At 38.1% G+C, this 23,585-nt stretch overlaps 1 protein-coding gene and 1 long non-coding RNA gene across 4 annotated transcripts in view; one reads left to right on the forward strand and one right to left on the reverse strand.

The window, feature by feature from the left end:
- THSD4 (thrombospondin type 1 domain containing 4) overlaps positions 1 to 23,585 on the reverse strand; it is a 237,742-nt gene that overhangs the window by 121,276 nt on the left and 92,881 nt on the right. For all 3 annotated transcript variants that reach the window (XM_015872714.3, XM_085515675.1, XM_015872715.3), the window contains exon 7: positions 10,566 to 10,702. In XM_015872714.3, coding sequence (XP_015728200.2) covers positions 10,566 to 10,702 — 137 coding nt within the window. The remainder of the gene's footprint in view (positions 1 to 10,565; positions 10,703 to 23,585) is intronic.
- LOC146758467 (uncharacterized) lies at positions 18,299 to 21,684 on the forward strand. Its single transcript, XR_014934403.1, has 2 exons — positions 18,299 to 18,432; positions 21,307 to 21,684. It is a non-coding gene; the product is annotated as an uncharacterized LOC146758467 (long non-coding RNA).

Here is a 23,585-nt window from a genome sequence, read left to right on the forward strand (position 1 = left end):
CTTGAATCATCTGCATAAATTCATTTGACTTTCATGTCCAGGCTCACACATCTACAGAGAACAGCTTTGGAGAACAACAAAGAGAAATACAGTTCCTCTCATAGACATTCAAGAATAATTTTTTTTTTTCTCGTAACCATTTTGAAGTCGCTCACAAGTATTTGGCAACCAATTTCCATATTTACATACAGAACCAGACCCATATGCACACTCCCATACATCATAGCTACCTTCTGTGTTCATGAACTTGAGAAGAATAACATACAATTCAGCATCAACAACAGCCCCGTATCAGTAAACACTGGTAGATCAAATGACAGTCTCTGACATTTTTAATTTCTGTAAGGTCAGCAACTTGGCAAACAACAGTTAAAACTATAAGCCCAGCTCTGGTATGGAAAGAGAAAGATGTCTGTAAAAACATTTTGTGTTTTTATATAAGAAAACAGATTTTTCTTTTAAAACCATCTTTCTCTGGTAAAATACATACATACTTATGTTTCTAATTTCCACTACACAGGGTCTGGTAAAACTACACACAAGCCAAACTACACTAAAATATTGCCAGTGAACTATTAGGATTGCTTGACCGTAGGTACAACAACTCTAACCTTGGCCAAGTTTTCATTTCATGAAGTATATTTAGCTTCCAGGTTAAGCTGCCTCAAACTACAAAGCTAACAACGTCATGTGGCTGACACTACTGATATCTTTAAATGCACCATAATTTAAAAAGAAAATTTATCAAATTTAATGCAGATTTTTACAAGAGGCTTTGCACAGATCATGAGTCACTTCTATAAAGAGGAAACAGGAAGCTGCTCACAAGCATTTTGATAACTTCCCTGTTGAGCAAGGTATAACAAATACTCTTGTTCAAAGATATGGCATTGTCAAAACACCAGGAAACTGGATTTTCTGATCATCAGTAACAATATCATACATTATCGCAATTGCAAGAAAGCCACAAAAAGGAGTAAAAATGTCAATCATACATAACAACATCAATTTGTTCTGTTCACATTTTGCCAGTGGTTCCTCCACAAACTGGTCACTGTGAGAAAACTGTTATTATAGAAATGAAACATTTTGGGCTCCAAAAATCAGGACAGATTTGCAAATCATCAAGTATTTGAACTCTCCTCACTAACTTTGTGATGTCTTAATTTTCTATATATGATCCAGTCTTCTACTATTATTATTTTTAATGTTATTTCTCTCAGCAACCATGGAAGCTGGAAGTTTACATTACTTTAAATGAAAACTGAAGTTGCAGCACATTCATGTGACTCCAGGCTGCAGAACTTCAGGAACAATCAAATATCATGGCACTTGGGGAAAAAACTATGAGAACTGTCACTCTGGAGATTCCAGTTTCACTGCAAAGCCACATGAAAGTCTGGTCAGTTTCAGGTTTTGTTAAAGACCCAATTTCAAACAAGTTTGATCAAGCTCATTTGGACCTGCATGTACACTGCTTTATAATCTCTGATCTAGTCTTATTACATTACACTGATTGACGTGGTCCCAGATGACACAAAATTCTCTCCTGTTTTGAGCTTTTGAAGAAAATTCAAAACCCTCATGGGTAAAATCAATGTGAAATTTAAACTGATGGAAACTGCATAGACTCGTGTGAAAATAGACTGTGTCTTGCAAACGTCCTGAAAACAAGCTTCTGCATCAAAACTGAGGTTCAGGTCTCCAGAAAGGACTGTGATTTATGTTTTTGTCTTCCTTGAAAATGTTCTCCAGCACCTTTGTTGAAGGGCTTCCCCTGCTGATTAACATGGTCAAAGCTAACAGAAAGTACATTAGACATTTTGCTACAGTGAAGTGCCATGTACGCAGTAACCCAGTCCCTCTGTACATTTCACTACAGTAATGCCTCACAACTTACTTATCCAAGGGTAAATACAAACAAAGATGTGCGACATATTCTCATTTTAGAGAAGGAGAATCTAAGTATCTCAAGCATAGCTGAGATAAAGATGGGTTATGCACTACATGCAGGAACCAGCACTCAGAAAGCCACCCAAATGAGAGGAACTGCAATACTCTGTTGAGTTCTACCTCAGGAAGAAGGGGGGGGGAAAGGAAAAAACCCTATTTGTTTTGCTGGAACAGGGATCTGAACCCATGCTAACTTTCAGAGGCGAACAACTATAGCTATTCTGTATACGACTATAGCCATTCTATATATTCTGACAATTTCAGCACTCTACTAGATATTTATAAAGCTTGAACTTCGCTTTTCTAGTATTTCTTTCACACTACTGCAAATTTAAACCCTGTGTTCCTAGCACAGTTGTACTTTTTCATGGCTTTCATTTAACATTTAAGATAATACTTTAAGTCCATTTTAAGACCAGGACAGCTCTTTGACTCTTTGGTCTGTCTGCGTGAATCTCTGTGTATGTCTTGGTGTGCACGCACATACCTGCATCATAAGAAAAATACATACATGTACAAAACAATTGTCCATATACATCTTTCTCCCAAGGATTTCTTTATTCAAGTTGACAAATTGGTCCAACCTCATCTATCAAATATAATTCGTGTTTTATTAAAAGTGCCTAAAAACATACTGTACTCCTCCCAGGCTATAAAGTAATATTATAATATATTTAAATGAAAACAAAGCCTAAATACTTAATTTCCTGCAGACCAGAAAGATTTCCAAGATTGTTGTTCCAGTTCCTTGATTAAATAATGAATATTTTAGAATATACTGTTATAGTTCTTCTTATTTTTAATGTGCTCCCAAGAATTCCTGAAACAAAAGTAAGCCTTTACTTAACTATTTGGCTCCTTAGTGAAAAACAGCTTAGCTGAGAAAGCACTTTGGCACACTGTCACCCCTTTCTAAAGAGTTTTCTATTTTCATTGGGACCTCGGATGTACTGCCTCCTGATAGATCAGAATCATTCCTTGGCAGGTTTGCAGTTAACCCCATAAAAATCCAACAGTGCCTCAATTCTAAAATTTCTGACATGATTCAAATGCAATAACAATTCCATCACATTCCAACTTAATCGCTACCAACAGTAACTAAAGTACCAGCATTAACTTGTCACAAGTAAGTCCACTAACAGTATAAAAGATGAGCAGAACTTTAGCAACAAATACACTTTCATATTGTATAACTCTGACTTGATGAGCTCTGAAGGCTCACTAGTCAACTTCATAACGGCTAACACTGCATTAGCAGAGATGTGTGAGCCACAAACCAGCATAGTTATCTATATGCAAATGAATAATATATATACTATAATATATAATATTATATACATATACACACACACTATAATAACTACATAATAACTATGAATAACTACATTTAGGTGTTTTATCAAGGTGCAAGGGTCTTTCTTTGCGAATGCAAAGTAGAGAGAAACCTAAAAGACCTTTTCAGGAATCCTAAACTAACCACCAAAATTAGTTGCTGAAAGACAAACACAACAGAATTTGCAATTAAAATGAGATCAGATTCTTTGATCGAAACTTCAGAATAATTGCAAAGTTTTGACCCATGTAGTTGCTAGAACATGAATGAATATACATGCTGTCAGTTCCCCTTTTAGTAACTTTCTTCCCCATTGCTTACTTGTCCAGGTGTTAAACAGATATCTTGCATCCAAGTTTCAGAACAGTATTTCTCTTGCAGACCTTTGTTTCTTTGTAATAAAATTTAAATGACTTTATTTCCTTTGGCTATTTAACCTCAGAAGAGGGGTCCTGCACTAACTGCATGATTCTCTTTTACAGTCTCTTTCCTGTCTCCTTCAAACGAATTTCAACGGGTTGATTAGGGGGGCTGGGAACTGCTGTACTTTGGTAATTCTGATTGAATTTAATATGAAACAGATATGGTTTTCTTGTTTACATAAAAAGGCATTATCCACAAATCCATAATTCCTGAGTAAGAAATGTGCTACAAATCCCTTCCTTCTCACCCATGATACAAAGTACGTATCATTCTGAGAATGCAGCATAAGGTATGTTACTACAGGTGATTGCAGTTTGTATTATTATAATGTACCCATGGAAATTCTGCAAAGAACCTGAGAAAGAGGCATGGTTTTGGGATCACATTTATTTTTATTTTTTTACCTACATCCTACATTATTTTTTTTCCTAGACAGAACAATCTACAAACAAATCCAGTGGTCAAGAGCTCAGGCTTATTTATGAACAATGACATGAATAGCCTGGTGTGTTACTGAACGTTTCTTATTAAATGTTCCCAGATAGCCTCTTTCAATAATAGCATATTATCTCCTAAGAATCCACTCAAAAGGTTTTACAGAATTTTTATCTTGTTTCTTTAAATGCAACTTTGGTGCAGAACGAGGATTACTAAATGACCTGCCCTGCTGATCGTACTGTGAACTCAAAACAATCCTGTTCATCTCTTACTTCCTCCCCAGCTAATATTGCCAGCCAGAGCCTCAGGAAAATGAACTTGGAATCACTAACATTTCAACAGCCTCAGACAAGAGAAACTACAGAACAAAACAAAACTAAAAGGACTGTCAAAAAACACATCCAAACAATAGGGAGCTGAATACAAAGTCTAAAAAACAGCAGACAGAAAATAATGAATGACAGAGAATTACAGAGAAGGTTGGATTATTGTTCAGATGCCAGAATTGCCACTTGTCTTCATGTCAAGGACTAAAGAAAAAGGTCCTTGACTCAACACTAGACTCAAAATCAGAGTGACATAGAAGCAAACATTTGATTATTCCAATCTGGAGAATACTACATAAACAAATCTGTCTTCATTTACAGCCTGAGACATACTCCTCTGTTTAACCAGGAAGACCCAACAGCCCTACAAGGTACAACACTTTCATCTTCTAACAGTATCTTCAGCATTCTTGAAAACCCTATTTATTTATTTATTTTTAAATTTTGCTTTGGTTAAAAAAAAAGAAAAAAAAAGTATCATTTTGAAACAAATTAAAAAAAAAAGATCGCCTCTACCACCTACTCAGAGATAACAGCATTTGCTTTCAGGACTCTTACAGTGAAGCAATTAAGCTCAAAGCTGGTATGTATTTTCTGTCCACTAAAACAGATGTGAGCTGCATTACACTTTACCTTCCTTGAAAGGCATCTAAACCTGTGATCACTGTTTAAACTGGCAGAAAAAAAGAACAAATTAACAGCTGCACACAACCTTAACTCTCTCTGTCTCGAGCAGCTTCAGACAGGTTAAGTATTACTTCTGAAAGGAAAAGAGACAAAAATCATCACAATCCGGACTGGCCATTCTATGGTTCTCTTCTGCATATATTTTTCTTCCAAAATGAAAACAATGTTCCAAAAAAGTACAATGCAGAACATGTAAAAGCAGTTTAAAAGCATTTTAAAATGAGCTAACACACACTGATAACATTTTTTTCCTCAGTACCTAGGAATGCAAGCCATTTTTTGATGTTACGGAACTGCCCTGCACCTTTTCCTAAGTGTTGTCAGGCTATAGTTGAACGAACAAATGAAATCTTGCTTTAGGGTTCCAAGTACTGAAACAAAAACTCTTTTGTCCACAAATATGATATGCAGACCTAATCTAAATTTGCTCTCATTAAGTGAAACATTCATAGTTTTCATGCCTGTTTAAGGTTATTTCAGAAGGGTTTACACTGTATCTATACTGTATTCCCTTAAACTGAATCATTGCGTTCCCTTGCAACTGGCATAGAAAAGAAAAGGCAAGAAAAGTCCACAGTACTTTTTACTAGCATAAATAAATGTTGCATCATATGGTATAAGTACACTGAATGACCTCATCCACATCATATCTGTATTACTGAGTGATTAGTAATAAGACTAAAGACTGCATTACAACAAATCTTGATAGTGGCTTCATCAAAGAGTCAGGGCTCCATTCTTTGAATAAAGACATCTTTCTCAGGACTGCTAGACAAGGCAGCTGGACAAGAGGAGAAGAAAAAGTATACAGATCTAGTGTTTATTTTTTTCTTGATTTTATGTGACGTGAATACTGTGCTGTTTGCAATTTCCCACCATCTGATTTTGCATCAGTTTTAACCTCAGTTCAAATGTATTGCAAGTAATCCTTCTCTGTATTTTTTACACGCAGTGATCACACCTGCTGTACATTAGCTATGAACAGCAATGTAAACTAGGTCATATGCAAAGAAAATCCACAACTTATTGTGTTGTTTTATAAATGGAGAAGGCAGAAAGACTTTTTGTACAGTGAGAACAAGAGACTTCACATAGGCTCACATACTCCCTCTGTAAAATATTTAACAGAAAAATTATGCAAATGAAGGGGGAAAAAAGTGGCAAAGGAGTTATTTCTTTGCTCCCAGGAACCTGTTTCTTCCATTAACACCTCATTAAATGCCAGGCAGGTGTTTCCCAATGCAATCCTTGGTATTAGTTAATCATTATGAAAAGAAACAATGAAGAGTCATATTTCCAACAGTCAACAGACCGCAGTGTTATAAAGACAGAGAAGGAGACCCCATTCTATTGTAACTATTTTCACCCACAAATACACTTACATAGTATATTTTACATATCAACTATTATTCCTTGAAAGAAAAAGCCTTTATCAGAGGCTCCATACAAAATTAAGATGTGGCAATAATTTTGATTTTCTCTCATGGAATGCATCCTGCCTAGTCCTTAAAGAGGTCTTGAGTACAGAGCAGCATCTTTAGCTCCTATAGATGGAATCCAAATGAAAAATAATTTAAAAAAAAAAAAAAAAAAAAAAGAAGAAGAAGAAGAAAAACAAAGTTCTGCACTGCCATACAACATATTCTGTCTGCAACTCTACCCTGGGCAAAGCCTCAATGATAATGTGGCAAATGGCCTTTAAAAATGTAGTTGTCATGGTGAAAACAATGTAAGTAATTCACTCTTTGATGGTTTATTTTAAGTAGCAGGTCAGATAATTCGAATTATTCAACTCAATTGATCCTTCTCAAATGCAGACAATTTTTGATGCCAATCATCACCTGCCTTTTTGCTGGTTAAGCTAACCTTAAAGTACTAATATCCAAATTGCATCACTGATGCACAGGTTAATATTGCATTTGATGCAACTCCTCAGGCTATTTTCAAAGACCTCATGTCAAGACAGAGATCTGCAGTGCTGATGAATTCAGATTGTTTACTCTTACAAAGGCACCCAGCTGTAGCCTCATAGGACTGCTCTATATTCCAATTAATTAGAGCAAACATAACTTATGGGAAGTAGATAGTTCTCAACATTCAGATATGTTACTCTGATCCTACAGTCATTAAGAGTCCTCTGATTAGAGCGACAAGGCAGTCTACTGTTGTGCTACCTGGATACCAGAGCACATCAGGAGAGTGTTTCCAAGTGGGACCTCCTCACCTAATCATGTTTTCAAAAGGGAGATCTAACTTGCTTTGCTGTGTTTTCTGTAGCCAAATCAAGATACCTTCCTAGGAAGCTTTTAAGGATTCAGCGCCTGGTACAAATATTTAAAAGGGCAAGTAAAATCTCTGCTGACAGTTGTTTTGCTACCAATGGTACCATGCACACTTGAAAACTGCTCAGGTATTTAAATTAGGAGTTAACTGGAAGATAAAAATAAACTGAACTGCAAGAAAATATTACTTAAAAATTGAGGGTGGGGGAATGTGAGAGAGAATACCTTTGGAAGATGTTGTCACTCAAATTAAGTTTTACTGAACTACTAAGTCATACTCATGCAAAGTGCGCCACTGAGTGGTAACTCCCATCTCTGCAAAACCAATTAATTGCTTTATATCTTACAAATAATCTTCTCTCCCTCTTGAAAATTACATTAAGTCAATGCTTACACCTTCTTGTGAATTGAGAATTACTTCTTGTTTCAAAAGTGTCTTTTTTCTTTTTCTCTTTTTAATATCTCCAACTCCATTTTCAGCTGACATAAATATATTACCTGTGAATTTTCAAATGCAATATATAGATTTGCAATCAGACATTCAACTCAAAGCAAAATGTGATCATGCATCTTCACTAGACCTCTCTTACTGGAGCAAAATATCCCCCCTCACTTCAGGATCACGCCTTACTCCTGTCATCGCTTTGTGGCATTACCCACATTTATGAAGAACTGTTCACAAGGATGAACAACAGGAAGAGTAAAATGACACTCAACGATGGGCACCTTGAGAACTCATTAAGAACTGCAACTGCTTCCATTGAACCAGACGATGCATTTGTTTCAGAAAAATAAGGTCAAACATCTCACTTGTTTTATGATTTTGTTGATTTCTTTTTTTCTTTTAAATTAAAAAAGTCATTTTATTACTTTATATATATGTGTGTGTGTGTGTATACACTAACTATACTATACATTTTATATGCCACCCAAGCATTACAAGAAGTGGAAAACAAAGAATGGAAAGGCTGCTGAGATGCTCCTCAGAGGTACTTAAAAAGACACTACTGTTCAACTCTAAAAGGGCCACAACAACCAGCCCTTCAGAAGAACTGCTCATAACATCTCTAATATTATTCTACAATTTATCTTTGTTTGTCAATAACTTATAAAAAAAAAGACTGCATTGAACATTATCATTAAGCATATTCATACAGTATCTGTTTAATAATGCTGTAACAGGTATATATATATGTTATATTTCAGATTAACAGGTAAGGCTGCATTTTAGATCTCGTGAGATCTGATTTCTGTTACTTGCCTTACATAACATTTTAAATCCTTAAAAAGTGAGAAACACCTGACTTCATACACGTGTAAATTTTATTTCAGATGAAAGTTTAACTGTCTTCAGCACACTCTCTGTTCTGTCAATCTAGCAATAATTTCTATTATTTTTATTATAGTGGCACTTCTCTGCCATTTGTTTCAATGAAGAAGGTAAAGTAAAAATACAAAAACAACCTTTCTGGGGACCAAGCAGACAGTATTTTCTATTTAAAAGGATACTGCCTCTGGTAATGAAACAAGACATCCAACAGAGGGGGATAGAGACCATAAACTATCTGATTTTAAAATATATAAATTATTTTGCATTAAGGAAAAGCTGCCTATTACAAATACTAGAATCATCTCCATTACTCAAGAAACATTTTCAGTTAGCTGTAATTGCAGACAGCTTCTCAGAAAAAAAAGAAAAAGAAAAAAAAAACTCTTCTACACAACAGTTCAAAACCAAAATTAGTTCTCTACTTAATATACCCTCCAGCTACATCTATATTTACGCAACAGCATATAAAGTCCATGTTAAATGAAAAACTATATATTTCTTCAAAATTAATTTGAGCAAATGGAATACAAAAATCTGGCAGATCCAACTGACAGGAAACATACACAATAATACTCATGTTTGTATGAGATTAATTCATCCTTAAATCTTAAGGAATAAGAGATATACAGGGAACTAGATGGTAAATACCAATGCAGATCGGTCAATCTTTAAATGTGAGGCACTTTTAAGAGGAAGAATAAAGAACATCTCGTAAGACATTCCAAAGGCACTAAAGCCTGAGAATTCCTACCCTTAGGAGAATGCTAAGGGAAGGTTTTACTGCTTTCTACACCTAATGATATCATTAGATCTACACCTAATAAATCATATGAATCCAGATCCTTTTCAGAACTATGCAGTGTTAGGTTGGCAGACCAAGTTTACGAGTGACAGTAAATGGAACTTTAGACAAATATGAAGAAAAAAGATTTCACTATGACAATGTTCTAACACTGAAATCTCAGCCTGGATGAAGCCATGATAGCTGGTCTCACACAGCAAACCCTGCCCTGAGTAGAGCACTGAACTACATGACTTCTACAGGTCTCTTCTGACATGAATTATTCTATGATCAAATAAATCTCAAGCTACATATTCAGAGTAAGCATTTGTAGCCTATTATTTATTTACATAGAGCTTTAGGAAGTGGCACTCAATACCAGCAATGGCCAATTTTCAAAATGCAGAACACTATTTCCCACTAGGTTCCCTTCCTATACCAAACCGCCAATACAGATGCATCAGTGTAAGCTTTTGTATTTGTACAGTAGGAAAACACCTGGTATCCTACATCCATTTTTCAGTTTTCCAAATCATAGATCAGAAGAGTAATTAAAATATTGGCAAATACAGAATTGGTTTGAGATCATGGGACTCCTTAACAGCTTCACACTGATTTATTGCCTACAAAGGAAAACTGTAAAAAATACCTCCGCGCTGAAGTTTTAACAAAGGAAGATATTACATTTCTCTCTTAAGTTTCCAGTGCTCTTGTTCTGATTCTTTCACAGAATCTCATCTATAGAAAGCTAAACAAGTCACCTTAATACTAGCCAGAATGCCTCCTGAATCCTGCCTTTCAGCATTCCACAGCTTGCTCTCAGCAGACAAACAAATTAGACATGAAAATGAAATATGTAATAATGGACATTAGTATTTCTCATATCTGCTAAAAAATAAAAAGTTGAAGATGCTGTTTCACGGGTAAAGTTGTATCAATCTCTGATAGAATTTAAGTATCTACAGGCTGAGTTTGGCACAGACAGCCAACCTGCTGACAATAACAGCCTTACCTTGCACTGCCCTGCCACACAGATTGAAGTCCCATTTTGGTCACACGGCGTCCCATCTATCACCTGTTCAGCTTGCCTCACATAGAATCGGTAGCCAATAGCACGGCAATTCAGCTCACACTTCTGACTTCCCTTCACTGTAAAGAAAGACAAAAAACAACACCTTGTTAGGAAGACCACAGCAGTAATTCTAATAAAGAAAACTATATTAAATTAACACTATGGTTTGTAATGATGCAATGTGAACAGCTGTATCAAATTAATGCTGAACACAAAAGCAACTCCAAGGTAAACACTTATACACAGTGAAAAGTCAAGCAGTACCTCAGCTTTTAACAACAGGTGTGTTTTTAAGTGACCAAGAGTATTTTAAACTTTTTGAAATACATTTCTAAATCTAGTCTTCTCACAGTATGGTAACACATTTTCATAACAAGATTACACTCATCAGAAGACATGCCTCAGGTTAGGCTCAAATACTTACTAACCGGTCAGCTCACCTACAAAACACTAACTTTTAGTATTAATAAAAGCTTTAAAAATATAGGTGAAAATTTTACAAAACTCTAAAGGCTTTTTTCCCACTTGTGCTTTAACCCAGCAGGCGGCTGAGCACCACACGGTTGTTTGCTCACTCCCAGTGGGATGGGGGAGAGAATGGCAGAAAAAAAAAACAAAACTTGTGGGTTGAGATAAAACTACTTACTAAGAGAAAAGGAAAAGAGCAATAAGTTATGACAATATATAGATATATATGTATAAGCAATTGCTCACTACTCCCCAGCAGATGCCCAGCTGGCATCCCTCAGCAGCAGAAGAAAGAGATGAACTCTCACACCCATCAGAACTCCTTCTGCTCAAAGCCACATGGTATGGCATACCCCTATGGCCAACTTATGACAGCTGTCTCAATTCTGTTCCCTTCCAGTTCCTTGGGCCCTTTGATGAGAATGGCCTTGGCTCTGTACAACATTGCTTAGCAGCAACTATAAACATTTATGTGTTATAAACATTGTTTTCCTCCTAGAACCAAACCATAGCACCATACCAGAAACTCTGAAGAAAACATTTCCATCCCAGCCAAAACTAAGACACCTCTATGTTTTAAAAAGCTTAAAATACATAACTATAGAATCATAGAAACACAGAATGGTTTGGGTTGGAAGGGACCTTTAAGATCACATAGGCCTCATAGTCTATTCCTGAATCTGCATGCATGGGTATCCAACCTTTTGGCTTGCCTTCTCTATTGAGTGATGAGGAATTGTTCTGGGTCACATATATAATATATATTATAGTTAATGTGCATAAGTAACAAAACCTTTTATACATTTATTTATTCATTAAAATGTAAGAAAAAAAAGCAGGCAACAAAAACATAAAACTTGCAGGTTGGATGTGTATGATCTAAAGCATAACAACTGACCAACATAAATGCATGCAGCAATTTCACATTCATGTTTAACATCTATCTTCTGTGAAAGAAATCATCTCATAGCCCAATTTCAGTAACATCCTATTGGGACATAGGAATAGTGCAGACCAATTTTGGAATTTGAATCTCATCTGCATGATGAAAAATAGATTGAAGTTTAACTGCCACTCATGTATCTCATCAGTTGTGTCTCAATCATCTGTCAAAATCCTTACACAGCTCTACTGATTTGAAATGAGGTCAATGACCAGTTTGCTTTCCCTTCTTGCAAAAGCTGCGCTCAACTAGGTAACTTTTCCACTGTCTACTTTGTTAAGACATTCACTATCATATCACCCCAAGGACCTCACTTAGTTCTTAAATAAAACAGATTTTTTTAGAAGTGAGATCTTTCCTGCAGTTCAATTCCCAAGTACAATAGTTTTTATGATAAAGTATCATTATCAGCTCAGACACCTCACACAAAACCACTTTCAGAATTCTCAGCTGAATGTAATCCAATTTCAATACCCTTTCCAACTGAAATCATTGTCCTTTTCTGCCTCTGAAAGTGTCCTATTTTTATAACCTCCGCATTATACATTTTCTTATTATTCCATTCCCTAAAACCAAACTAGAAACCAGCATTTCTTAAATGTCTGTATATTTTATGCTGATTTCCTTTAGTCCAAGTAGCCCAAGGCCTCACATTCCTGCCCTCTTCCTCCTCCTCTTGCTTATTCTGTTAGTTCTCAGTTTGCCTTCTAGACTCTGAAAAGGAGAAAGTTAAATAAATTACCTGTTGAACCACCCCATGTTTCCCTGGACTTTCCTCTTTCTTTGTGCTGTGTCAACCTACCATATTGCTAAAGTAGTATATAAAAAAATGACAATCATGCTGAGCTCATTTGCTTTCAGCAGTCAAAATAAGTAAATAAAACAAAAATAAATCCTAAACAAAGAGTTAGAGTCTCTACCAACAACATTCAAAATGCAGGTTCTCTTGATGAGAAATTGCAAGGCACCATCTTGGTCAGTCCTACACCAAGTACCACCTTTAGAGACAACATTCCCAGATTTCAAAGGCTGAAAACACCTTTAGATTGTCTAAGAGTCTGAGTGTATAGTTCCTTCTGAATGACAGGTATCTTCCATTAGGATTTTGTAAAAGGTGTGGTGTATTTACTATGCATAAATCCCAAAAGCATAAACGTATTTGAGAACTCCCTTGTAAAACAAGAGACCAAACTAGTAGAAAGTACTCTAATACCGATTAACTTTCCATGTATCTTGACACTTCTCCTACCCAGTACTTTGCCACAACTGTTGCGTTTTTAATCCCATGTCAAACTACACTATTGGCTTGGCAATTGGACAGAAAACACTGATTAAACAATGAGCTGTGAAGCGATTGATTCCACACAGGCAATGTGTTTTAGTACTGTCATATGATCCCAGCCTTTACAAAAGCATCTATCTGACCTCAGGGAATAGACTAAGGCTACAAATTGAAGGCCTGCCAAGGCAGCTGGCAGCAAGAGACATTACTCAAATGGGCTCTTTTAAAAGGCACAACAGTTACTAAGACAGTTCACTATACAGGTACTGTTTCACATGTCCCCCTAATGTTATTTGCTTCACATGCCTATCTTAACACAACCAAGTCTTTGTGGAAATTCTCACCGTATTCATTTGAACTACCTTATTAAACAGTCAGCTTGGGTGAAATACAGCACTACTGCAAGGAGTCAACCAGAAATATTCATTATTGACTTAGGGAGAATTATACCTCAGCAAGAAAACCTGGTAATATGCAATATCTGGTTTTCACTTTACATACTAAGAACATAATCTAAGCCTAAAAACTTGCTATGCTTCTCATAATAGCCTTGCCATATAGGCCATGCATACATCAGGGCTATCCTAGCTATCCCATGAGTGCAATGCCTGAACGAGAGCTCATCTCAAAGCTCGTGTGGGAAATCACCTTCCATCTTTCCATACAAGCAGTCACAATCAGGTAGCAACACGCTTCACTCCCTCTAAGGAGGCTGTTTAAATGCCAGCTTCAGTGCACAGGTTTGAGCAGAAAAATACAACTGCACCCCACCCCAGTATTTTCCAAATGGCAGAGTGAGTTCTGTTTATTCCCACACCACAACCAACAGCTGGTGCTCTAACTTAGGCTGCTGTGCTGGCTTCGAGGTGAGGCCTCCTGGCCTACCTGAGTAGCAGCACACATCAGGAAGCTCTGGGCTGACATGCTGACTCTGAGGAGGAATGGCACCGGGGCAGTTATGCACTACTAGAGGCACCTTCTGCCTCGTACCCTCAATTCTTGCATGGCATAATAAGAGCAGCATAAGGCAGCTTGCCAATGCAAGGAATTCCAACCTAATGGTATTCACAGGAAAAAATGCTACGAGAAAGAACATTTCGACTGTAATACATTTGCTAAATAATGTATTCAGCTGTTCAAGGGGAATTAAAAATAGCCACAGAATATAAAAAAAAAAACAACAAAAAACAAACCACCACAAAACAAAACATAAAACAAAACAGGAGATCATGTGCAAATCAGATCAAAGTGCACGCTGATCAGTAAGCTAATGAAAGGAATCTATAACTGTGCACAAGTGCACACTGGCTGCCCCTATGTAGTGAATTTCTCCTCTCTCTGTTTCAGCTCCTGAGGTTGCAAGCTGCTTGGAACACGCACCGTGACTCACTGCACGCATGTTAAATCTGTCAATGCCAGCTGTAGGTGCAACTGGAGTAAATGGTAGAACAATGAACTGTCACGTTCCACATGCTCTGAGGTAGGGACTGGAATGTACAAACTCTCTCTGATGGACCTTCAGTCCAAATTTCGATTTAATGTGAGATCCAGACTCCCTGATGTTATCTATGTGGCAGCACTAGCTCTCTGTAAAACACTACCAAATGCTTTTACCATTTGTCAATTTTTGTAAGTTTGCCTAAAGATCTAAAAATAGCTAGTAACAAGCTCTGCAACATAAGAAACATGCCTTAAGGGTGCCCAAAGAGAAGTGGCATGCACGTTCTTGGCAAGCAAATATCACATTCACGTTACTATTACATTATGAGATTAAGTAAATTTACATTAGTCTTCATTGTATGTGCACACTGCCTTCTAAAGTCAACTTCAGTGCATCTCCATAACTGAGCCAAGATGCACTCATCCAGGAGGTGTCAGAATCGATTGTTCCAGGAACAAGTTGTCTCAACACAGCTTGGTAATTTTCAGGGCCTCGCATGCCATAGGCTGTAATCAGTGCTTACTCACAATAAAAGTTATGAATCTGCTTCACATGAAGCGTAATGGGGCAGAGCCAGCATTGGAAAAGCTTTTAAGGGATTTGTTCGCCTGCCCATGTAATGTTAATTTTAGCTTGTCAGTGTCTTGGGATTTCAGCAGCGGGTCGGCTGGTTGCATTCAGGGCTGACACCATTGACTATCCCATGGCAGTCTGCAGGGCAGAGCAGGAAGACCTGCAATGCAAGGAGCCTGGCAAGTCTCTGGCTGCTCTATTGACTGTACTCATCAGTAAACTCATTTGTAAGTCTACAGACTGAAGTCATCCAAATAAAGCAATGGTCTCTTCCATTCAAGAGACATCATTTAATATATGCTGTATCACTAAGACAGAACATACAGTTTTGTGAAACCAAAGACTCTGTTTGAAGGTTTTGCTTACATGTAGACACACACATACATACAGAAAAGCAAACACAGGTCCCATACACTACTAGCAGAAGCATAGGCTTTTTATATACTGTTAGGACTGACAGCTACACTGCAGGCTTAGAGGGGTGCACCATACCACGCAGTCCTAAACATGACAATTCCATACTAAAAAGCACTTACTAGTGATAACCTGCTACACACAGAGTGGATGACAGCTATCACTGTTATAATAAATACAGGCAACAACATTAATGCTGCTATTTCACACAAAGAAGGAAGAAAATGTGCAGGCTTAGTTATCGGTTGTGGAACATTACTTCGAGTTTTGCATTTTAACAGTGGAGGTTTTATCAGGTCAATAACATGACACTGAACTAAAAGTTTTTGGAAGAGGCCTGAAAGAATAATGTTCTGTCCATGCTGGTAGATGTGGGCTGACCAGCAGAGATCCCATGATAACCTCATCAAGCCAACCAGCTCCTTCCAGCAGGGTGCTCTGCGTTCTGCAACAAACACAGGTGCAGCCAGGCTGCCTGCACTCTGTGCAGAATTTATAGCTCTGTGAGGCATCAGGCTGGGGACACCTTCTAGATACTAAGCAAAAATGAATACCAAAAATGGGCCACTCTCTGTAACTGGAGTCTACCTATCAAGTCCCATGAGGTTGAACTGTCTTTAACACCTGTCCTAAAGATCATGGGACTGATTTATTATTTTGATTGCTTAACAAAGCCTATCTTACCATTAGAGCATATTTTCAACCACCCATTGCTTGCTAGTTGCAGACATGGCCTGTGAAAAGCTTTATTTTAGTAACTAGACAATCCCTTAAATGTCTCTGCAACTAAATTCAAAAGGTACTGAAAATAAAGTTTTATTTATAATACGTGGATCCTAAAATATTGATGCACATCAGACATTTTGACTTATACATCCTTTCTAAAAATGCTATACATGTCCGAGCTTTCTGATCAACAAATGAATATTATTCATACCATCCTTGTTTTAACTCCTTTGCAATGGAATTTCAGAAGCCTAAGTAACTGAAAGAACTCAAGTATCTTGCTAGCTTTCCCATGATGCCTCCTCCCTCTCCTTCCATTTGTCTTTGTCTTTCTGACAGGCTCTGATTTTCCACAGTCTTTTCCTCATACTTAGTGTTTTTGGCAATAAGCAATTTGCAAACACAATCATTTATTCCAGTTTTTCTGGTTTCTCGATTTCTCCCAGATCCCAGCATCATTAAAAAACTATTAGTGATGTCTAACAGATTTGCTGTCATCCATTAAAAAATAGCTGGAAAGTTGATCATTATTCCCCAATGAAATTAATAGAAACCAACCGGAAATAAGTCATTCATAAAAGCAGACACACAGAAGTCTCTCTTGACTATCTGGACATCTGGAAACCAGCAACAGGTATAAATTTGATGCGCCTTTATGAAATCTTTTTTTTTTTTTCCTTCTGACTGCCTGAAACTGTGCCTTAGCATGGTACGAATCACCCTGGGTCACCCTGTAACAGGAGAAAAGTGTAGGTATGTGGAAATTGTGATGTTTAATAAGAGCTGCTGAAATGCCCACAATAAGCTCAGTCATCTCTGCCAGCTTGAATTACTTCTAAAAGAAGCAGGAATCCAAAGAGCTGCCTTAAGAACTCGCAGACCTTTTGTTTTCTTTTTTACAGCACACAGAAATAGCGATAACTCATAGAAGGAAGGGGGTGGGGGGGGGTTGCACAGTAACAATAACATAACTGCTCTGTGACATAAACACTCAGCATTTATAACTGCAAATGGTAGGGAACTGTGATCAAAATACATTACGCTACTGCTCTGGTTACAGCTTTTATAAACATTGGGGAAATCTTACTAATAACGTTACTGAGTCATTATGAAATAAAGCATCTATAAACCACTGTGCCTGCCACAAATCATTGCATACTCCAAGATGGCCAGTTTTTCCCAGGTAGGGCTATTTCTATGTCCTCACATTGCTGAGGAATTCTAGTTAAAAGCTTTAGGAAGCTTCTGACATTTTTTTTTAGCTAAAATAATTTCATTTAATCAGCATTCAAAACATGAGTTTTGCAATTCTGTTTTAAATAAACACATTAGCATTTGTTTACCAAAACTGTAAGATTTTTGCTTGCTGTAAAGAATATAAACCAAACCATAGAAGTCAATGTGTTATTGGCCCCAGTTCAGCAAAGCACTAAATGGGCTGTTTGTGTGAGTACCTGGGCAGTCACTACTGCTGGTCCAGTGGAATTGAGTGGCACTGTCACAAGTTAGATGTTCACCTGCAGCTCAGGGCCAGCAGTCCTTTAAACGACACAACTAGGCACTGCCATTGCTTCTGCAGCCATCAGTTTTTAGCCTGTTGCATTTGGTATTATGTTCTAAAGTTAAAGCAAACAAACTACAACAAAAGAACTAATAATGACTGTTTTCACATCAGCCAGAACTCAGAGTACAACTGTCAGCTATGCAAGTCTTGACCACTGGATGTCTCTACTGCTCCATGCAAACAAGGTTAAAGCACTTCTGAGGAAGTGAAAAAATGCATCTGTCTCTATTTACAAGACAACCACTTAACCTTGCACGCAGTGCTCGGCAGCCACACAGACTGATACTCTCTGGCCTTCGGAGCAACCAGAAATGACAGTTTTATGCAGAATTCACTCCTGGTGAAGATCTGAACAACAGCTCTCGGTGTGCAAAATCAAATCTGTGAAAAAATTAGGTAAGTGGAAGAAATACAGAGAGCAGCAGCTTAAACTCAGCTCTTTTTGCTTCACTTTATATCCAGAAAAAGCTAATATTGTATCAGTAAAACCCTTGTAAAATGAAGATCAAAAAGCACAGGAGCTTCTAAAGGGCAGTTAAAAAAATCCCCCCAACATCCTATTTTGGTGGCATAGCAGGCTAATTCATGTCCATTGGATTAAATCAAATATTTAGTAAATTATATGGACTGACATTTACCAGAAACTGTTTACAGCAGAGAGCCTTACTAGGATTTTAAGGAAGATGCCTTTTCTTGCAGGGATATGATACGGGATTCATTAAAAATAAAAAGATTTACAGAACATATTACCAAAGCCCCAGCTAAGGACGGGAAGCTAAAAAACCCAACAATACAACATTCACTGGAAGGTGCCCTAGCTCATGAAATGCCAACAGCTTCCTGAGGGAAGCTGAGAGTAGCCATCCCAGCTGCTGGGAGTTGGGCATTTCTGAAAGCAGCTTGGTACTGCTTGCTGCCAGTCTTTAAAATACACAGGACTCACATACTGGTACTTGATTACCTAAGAACCTCGCTGATCTCTAAAATCTCAGGTTGAATCTGTACTTTGAAACAAAATTCTCTCAATCAGCAAACAAGTATCTTCCAAATATTTCCAGAAAAGAACCATGAAAAAATGCTGCAGAAAATCAATCGTTTGGCAACGTTAGTAAATGGAACCCCAAATCCTGCCTTCTGACTTTCTTTTTTTCTTATTAAAATCATTTCTGTTTCGTCAGATCTTCATGTCACACCTCAGCGTAATAAGTGCAAAAGGCAGATGGGTAGGCAAGGGGATTCAAGTTTGGGCTTGTGAAGCCCCTAGCAACATTCCACACAAAAGCTTTCAGTCATGGATTACGGGAATATATTTACGCTTATGAAGTTAAATGCCTTAGAAGTCTCTCTACTATTAAAACATGAACTCTGTATTTGAACACTAACATTGCGCAAAGTAATGCTTTTCATTAAACAACTGTGAGTATCATCCAGATTTCTAGTATCTAATAGCATTCCAAACAGGGATACGGAGAATAGCTTACTAATATTTGTGACCCAGCAAAGTCTTCATGTAAGTTAGAGGCTTGCTTTGTCAACAAGTCTCTCCCCAATGAAGCGCATCCTTTCTTCAATTTGAAGATAAGAATTTACCTAATGGCAAAACCTGACAGCAGCAGAAGGAGGAACGTGGAATGCTGTTCTTTGTTGCTGTCAAAGTCTTGTACAGAATGAGCCAGCTCTCACTGACTCATTCTGTTGCATGACTAGGCAACAAATTAATTTCTCCTTTCTTTCATAATTTGCTCTGAAAATTACAGATTACATTACAGTCAAAACGCCTTCTGAAACTGTGCTTCTCTACGTTATTTAGTTTAGGGAAAAATAAAGAAACCTAACAGTTTCGTTAAAGATGAATTTTTTTTCTATCACTACTTGCAATAAACAATCACATGATTTCCAATAGATATAAATCCCAAAGTAACACCTCCTATTTTATTATGTTGGACCACAGTGTCAGAGTTGGACATTGGTGGTACGGCAGCAGGGGCTGAACCTTCCCACCAACATTCCACTGCATGTTGCTGCTGTGTGACAGATGGCAGCAGAGGGGCAGTCCAACAGAATGGTGTCTGACATGGAAGTGTGGATGAAGTGAAGGGGTGGGACTGAATTCCTCCATACAGAAACAACTGCACCCACTGACATTCACCAATGCTTTTTGAATGTTTATGGAGAGCAAGCAGTGGATGTGAGTACAGTGAGGTGACGGGTGGTGACTTTCAGCAGTGCTGGCAGTGAGGCACCTCCAGTGGTGCAGATTTTTATCAGTGTGATATGTGGGCTCTTGTTCACCACTGGTAAAAACACACAGCTAAATGTCATGACTACATTGAAAAAGAGAGTTTTGGAGCTGAGCATTTGCTCTATCAAATGTGCTCTTCATATCTGCTGCAGAAATAAGCAGGTAGCAATACCATGGAAATAAATAGGAAGCATTACTTATGGAGTGACCTACACACATACATACAAAGATGCAGAAATATGTACGTATTGATGTATATGCACACACACATACTGTATGGTGGCAATAATGAAAAGATGGTAGTAAATACCCAAAAGGTTATTTACAGGAAACACTCAACTGTATGGAAGCCTTCGGTCTGCTGGGAACCACTGAGGCAATCTCCACCAAGGAGCAATCTCCAAGAGATGCTGCCTTAGTGGTGGTCAGCCCTTAAATGAAGTCTGGAGGAGGTACAGTCAAGCTCCACCCCTTCTGTGAGCACAGCTAAACTACCCTCACCTGTGCTCCCACAGCTGACCCAACACTTGCCTCAGCTGATTAATCATTGGTTCAGGCTGTGATTACCAATTTCCCATACACATACATACACATGCCTAGCAACTCTGTTAGGGAGCCATAGATACCCACTGGTCCTTAATACAATGTGCTATTTGTACCACTAAGCAATTATACTATTTTATCAGTTGACATTGTATAATTTAACGAAAGTTCTACGACCAATTGAGTGCATTGTTCACTTATAATACAGGTGAGTTATTTTCTTGTTCCTGTACACTGGCTGCTCCACAAGTAACTAAACGTACTGCAGCACAGACTGCCAGTAAGCATTCATACCAGAATGCAAGCATTCATGCAATGGCTGAGATTTCCATCTTCAAAGCTCAAACTTGTGTTAAATATGTTTAATTACGATATTCATCTGTTTCTACAGTTGCAGCTATTTCTACATGTCTTATACATACAATCCTTAACACATGCATGTATCAATGGGCAAAGTAACAGAGAAGACTTAATGCCTTTTTTAGGGGGCTTGTGACTGAAGAGCCTCTGTTCTGGAACACCACCAAGAAACAACCATGCTCAGAGCCACTAAAGACCGAATGGAATAGAAGCAAGTAGCAGTCAATTCAATTGTCAGCCCTGTGGATACCGACACTATCCCTAAGAAAGCTTGTGCCAGGATGTTTTGACTGAGCCTTATGCACTGCAAGTAAAAAAAGAAAAACAAAAACCACTGTTATAGAGAGCTGAAGTTTTCTGAAATACTAGTAGAGAATTTTGCTTATTTCAATATTCATAGCTTAATATAACTATTATTGGGTCTAAAATGTCCTAAGTGTATTTCTCTGGCCTCTTGCCACAGTCCTTTAATAGGCAAATAAGTTCTTATGGATTAGTTAAAACATTCTGTGCTTTTATTTGCATACCTGCCACAGATATGTATTTTCTACATTTTCATAAACATTCGTTTAAAATGAATGTCCACTATGACAGTGTTTTCAACAAGATGCCGATGAGCTGGAGTTCAGTGAGTTAACTTTAAAGCTGCTTTCCCTTTGGTAACAGATAAAATCCTAAACATTCAGTGTTTGGAGATTTGGTTTCACGTTACGTTTCTTTTTAAGACTACTGCTAGAGAAAAGGCCGTAACAATCATTGCTCAGTCTCAAAATTTCTTAGTAACCTGGCTTCTAATTTTAGCTTCTCTTTTATTTAGGCCTCCTGAGCTTTTGTTGCTTTGATTGCTAAGTGTTAAAAGTCCCTGCAGAAAACTGAAAGGTAGCACCTTGGTGAACGAGGATCTGGGAAAATGAAACTAGCAGGCAGTGGGGAGCAGCAGAGAGCCCCAGCTTCCACTCTGATCAGGCTCTGGCTGGCAGTAGCTCTGGCCTGGGCACAACCAGACCATGATCTTGGTGACTGGGTACCAAGATAAAGCCAGAATTCACACTTCCATCCTCTCTCAGTTTAGAAGGATAGGCTGTCTGATAACAGAACATTTTAACATGAAATAGACTTGCCACAATAGGTCTCTTTCAGACCTTGCAATGGTTACACAAGACGTGCCACCAGCCCAAGTGAAGGGCCTCAGAAAGCCCCATGGCACAGCCAGGTGCCTGGAATGCTTCTGCTGGACTGAGCTGCCCCAAGGCACTGGTGGAAGTCATCTCAGGGCAGCTGGTAACTTGGGAATTAGGGAGCGGGTGTCAGATGACAGAAAACTAGAAAGGGACACACAGCTTCTGAGCTAACAGGAGCAGAATGAGGAGAGGCTGCGAAATGCTGAACAAGTGAACTCAGTTTCATTTCCTGAAAAAATTCTGCCAGAATTCAAACCCTCTATTCATAAGCACCCATAAAATAACCAGGGCAACAGTAGCAACTAGTATGGATTTGTCAAGATAAAAATCTTGTCAAACCCATTTAATTTCCTTCTGCAAACAGGCTGTGTATGTCAGAGAAGTGGAAGCTGCAATTTTGCTTGGCTTTACTAAGGGTTTTGTGACTAGCTTGAAAAAGCTGGAAAAATCCCATCTAGAAGAAATTCACACAGGAGATGTGCAGAGTTTGTTAAAAACCTACACCTGGCCAGATCACAGCATCCATTACGTGAATAGCTACAAGAGCCTTCCCTAAATCTGATTCCAGTGTGTACTTTCATGAACAAAGCAGGTGATAGGCCAGAGAGATGACACAGGTAACACTGAGCCAGGGAAGGCAGCAAGGATACTGGAGGGTGGGAATGGGTTCAGAAAAGATGTTGACAGTATTGCAAGGGTAGCGTTAAACCCAAAGGTAGAATGCAAATCATATCAATAATGCCAAAGTTCAGCAGGAGCAATACACCCACTTCTGGACATGTGGCAACATGAACACAGCCCAGGCAGCAGCATCCCCATGACCAGCTTTCTAAAATACACAACCAAACAGGCAGGATGCAAGTCAAGGTTCTGTTCTGCAAAAACAGAGGGATGAGAATCTCTATGGCATGAAGTATAGAAGGCAATAAAATGTGCTGATGTGTCCTGCAAACTGGACAGGAGACAACAGGGCAGAGCGGCAGCATGGATCATCTGTACATCACAGAAAGTTTTCCACTGGAAGGAATGACGAAGCGCTCCATTTATTTAGGGAGTCTTACAGAATCCCACCACCAGAGGATGACACTGGGATGCACTGGATAAAGATCCCATGTTCTATTAAAGGGCTCCATTTCCTAATCTAAGATACCACAGAGTGCACTGCCTTTCCTATATTTACAGAATGACTACTCCCTTCTTCCAGAGAAACAAGTTCTAACAGA

This window comes from Coturnix japonica, chromosome 14 (genome assembly GCF_054131305.1).
Source record: "Coturnix japonica strain WE chromosome 14, WE-NBRP24, whole genome shotgun sequence".
NCBI classification, from domain to species: domain Eukaryota; kingdom Metazoa; phylum Chordata; class Aves; order Galliformes; family Phasianidae; genus Coturnix; species Coturnix japonica.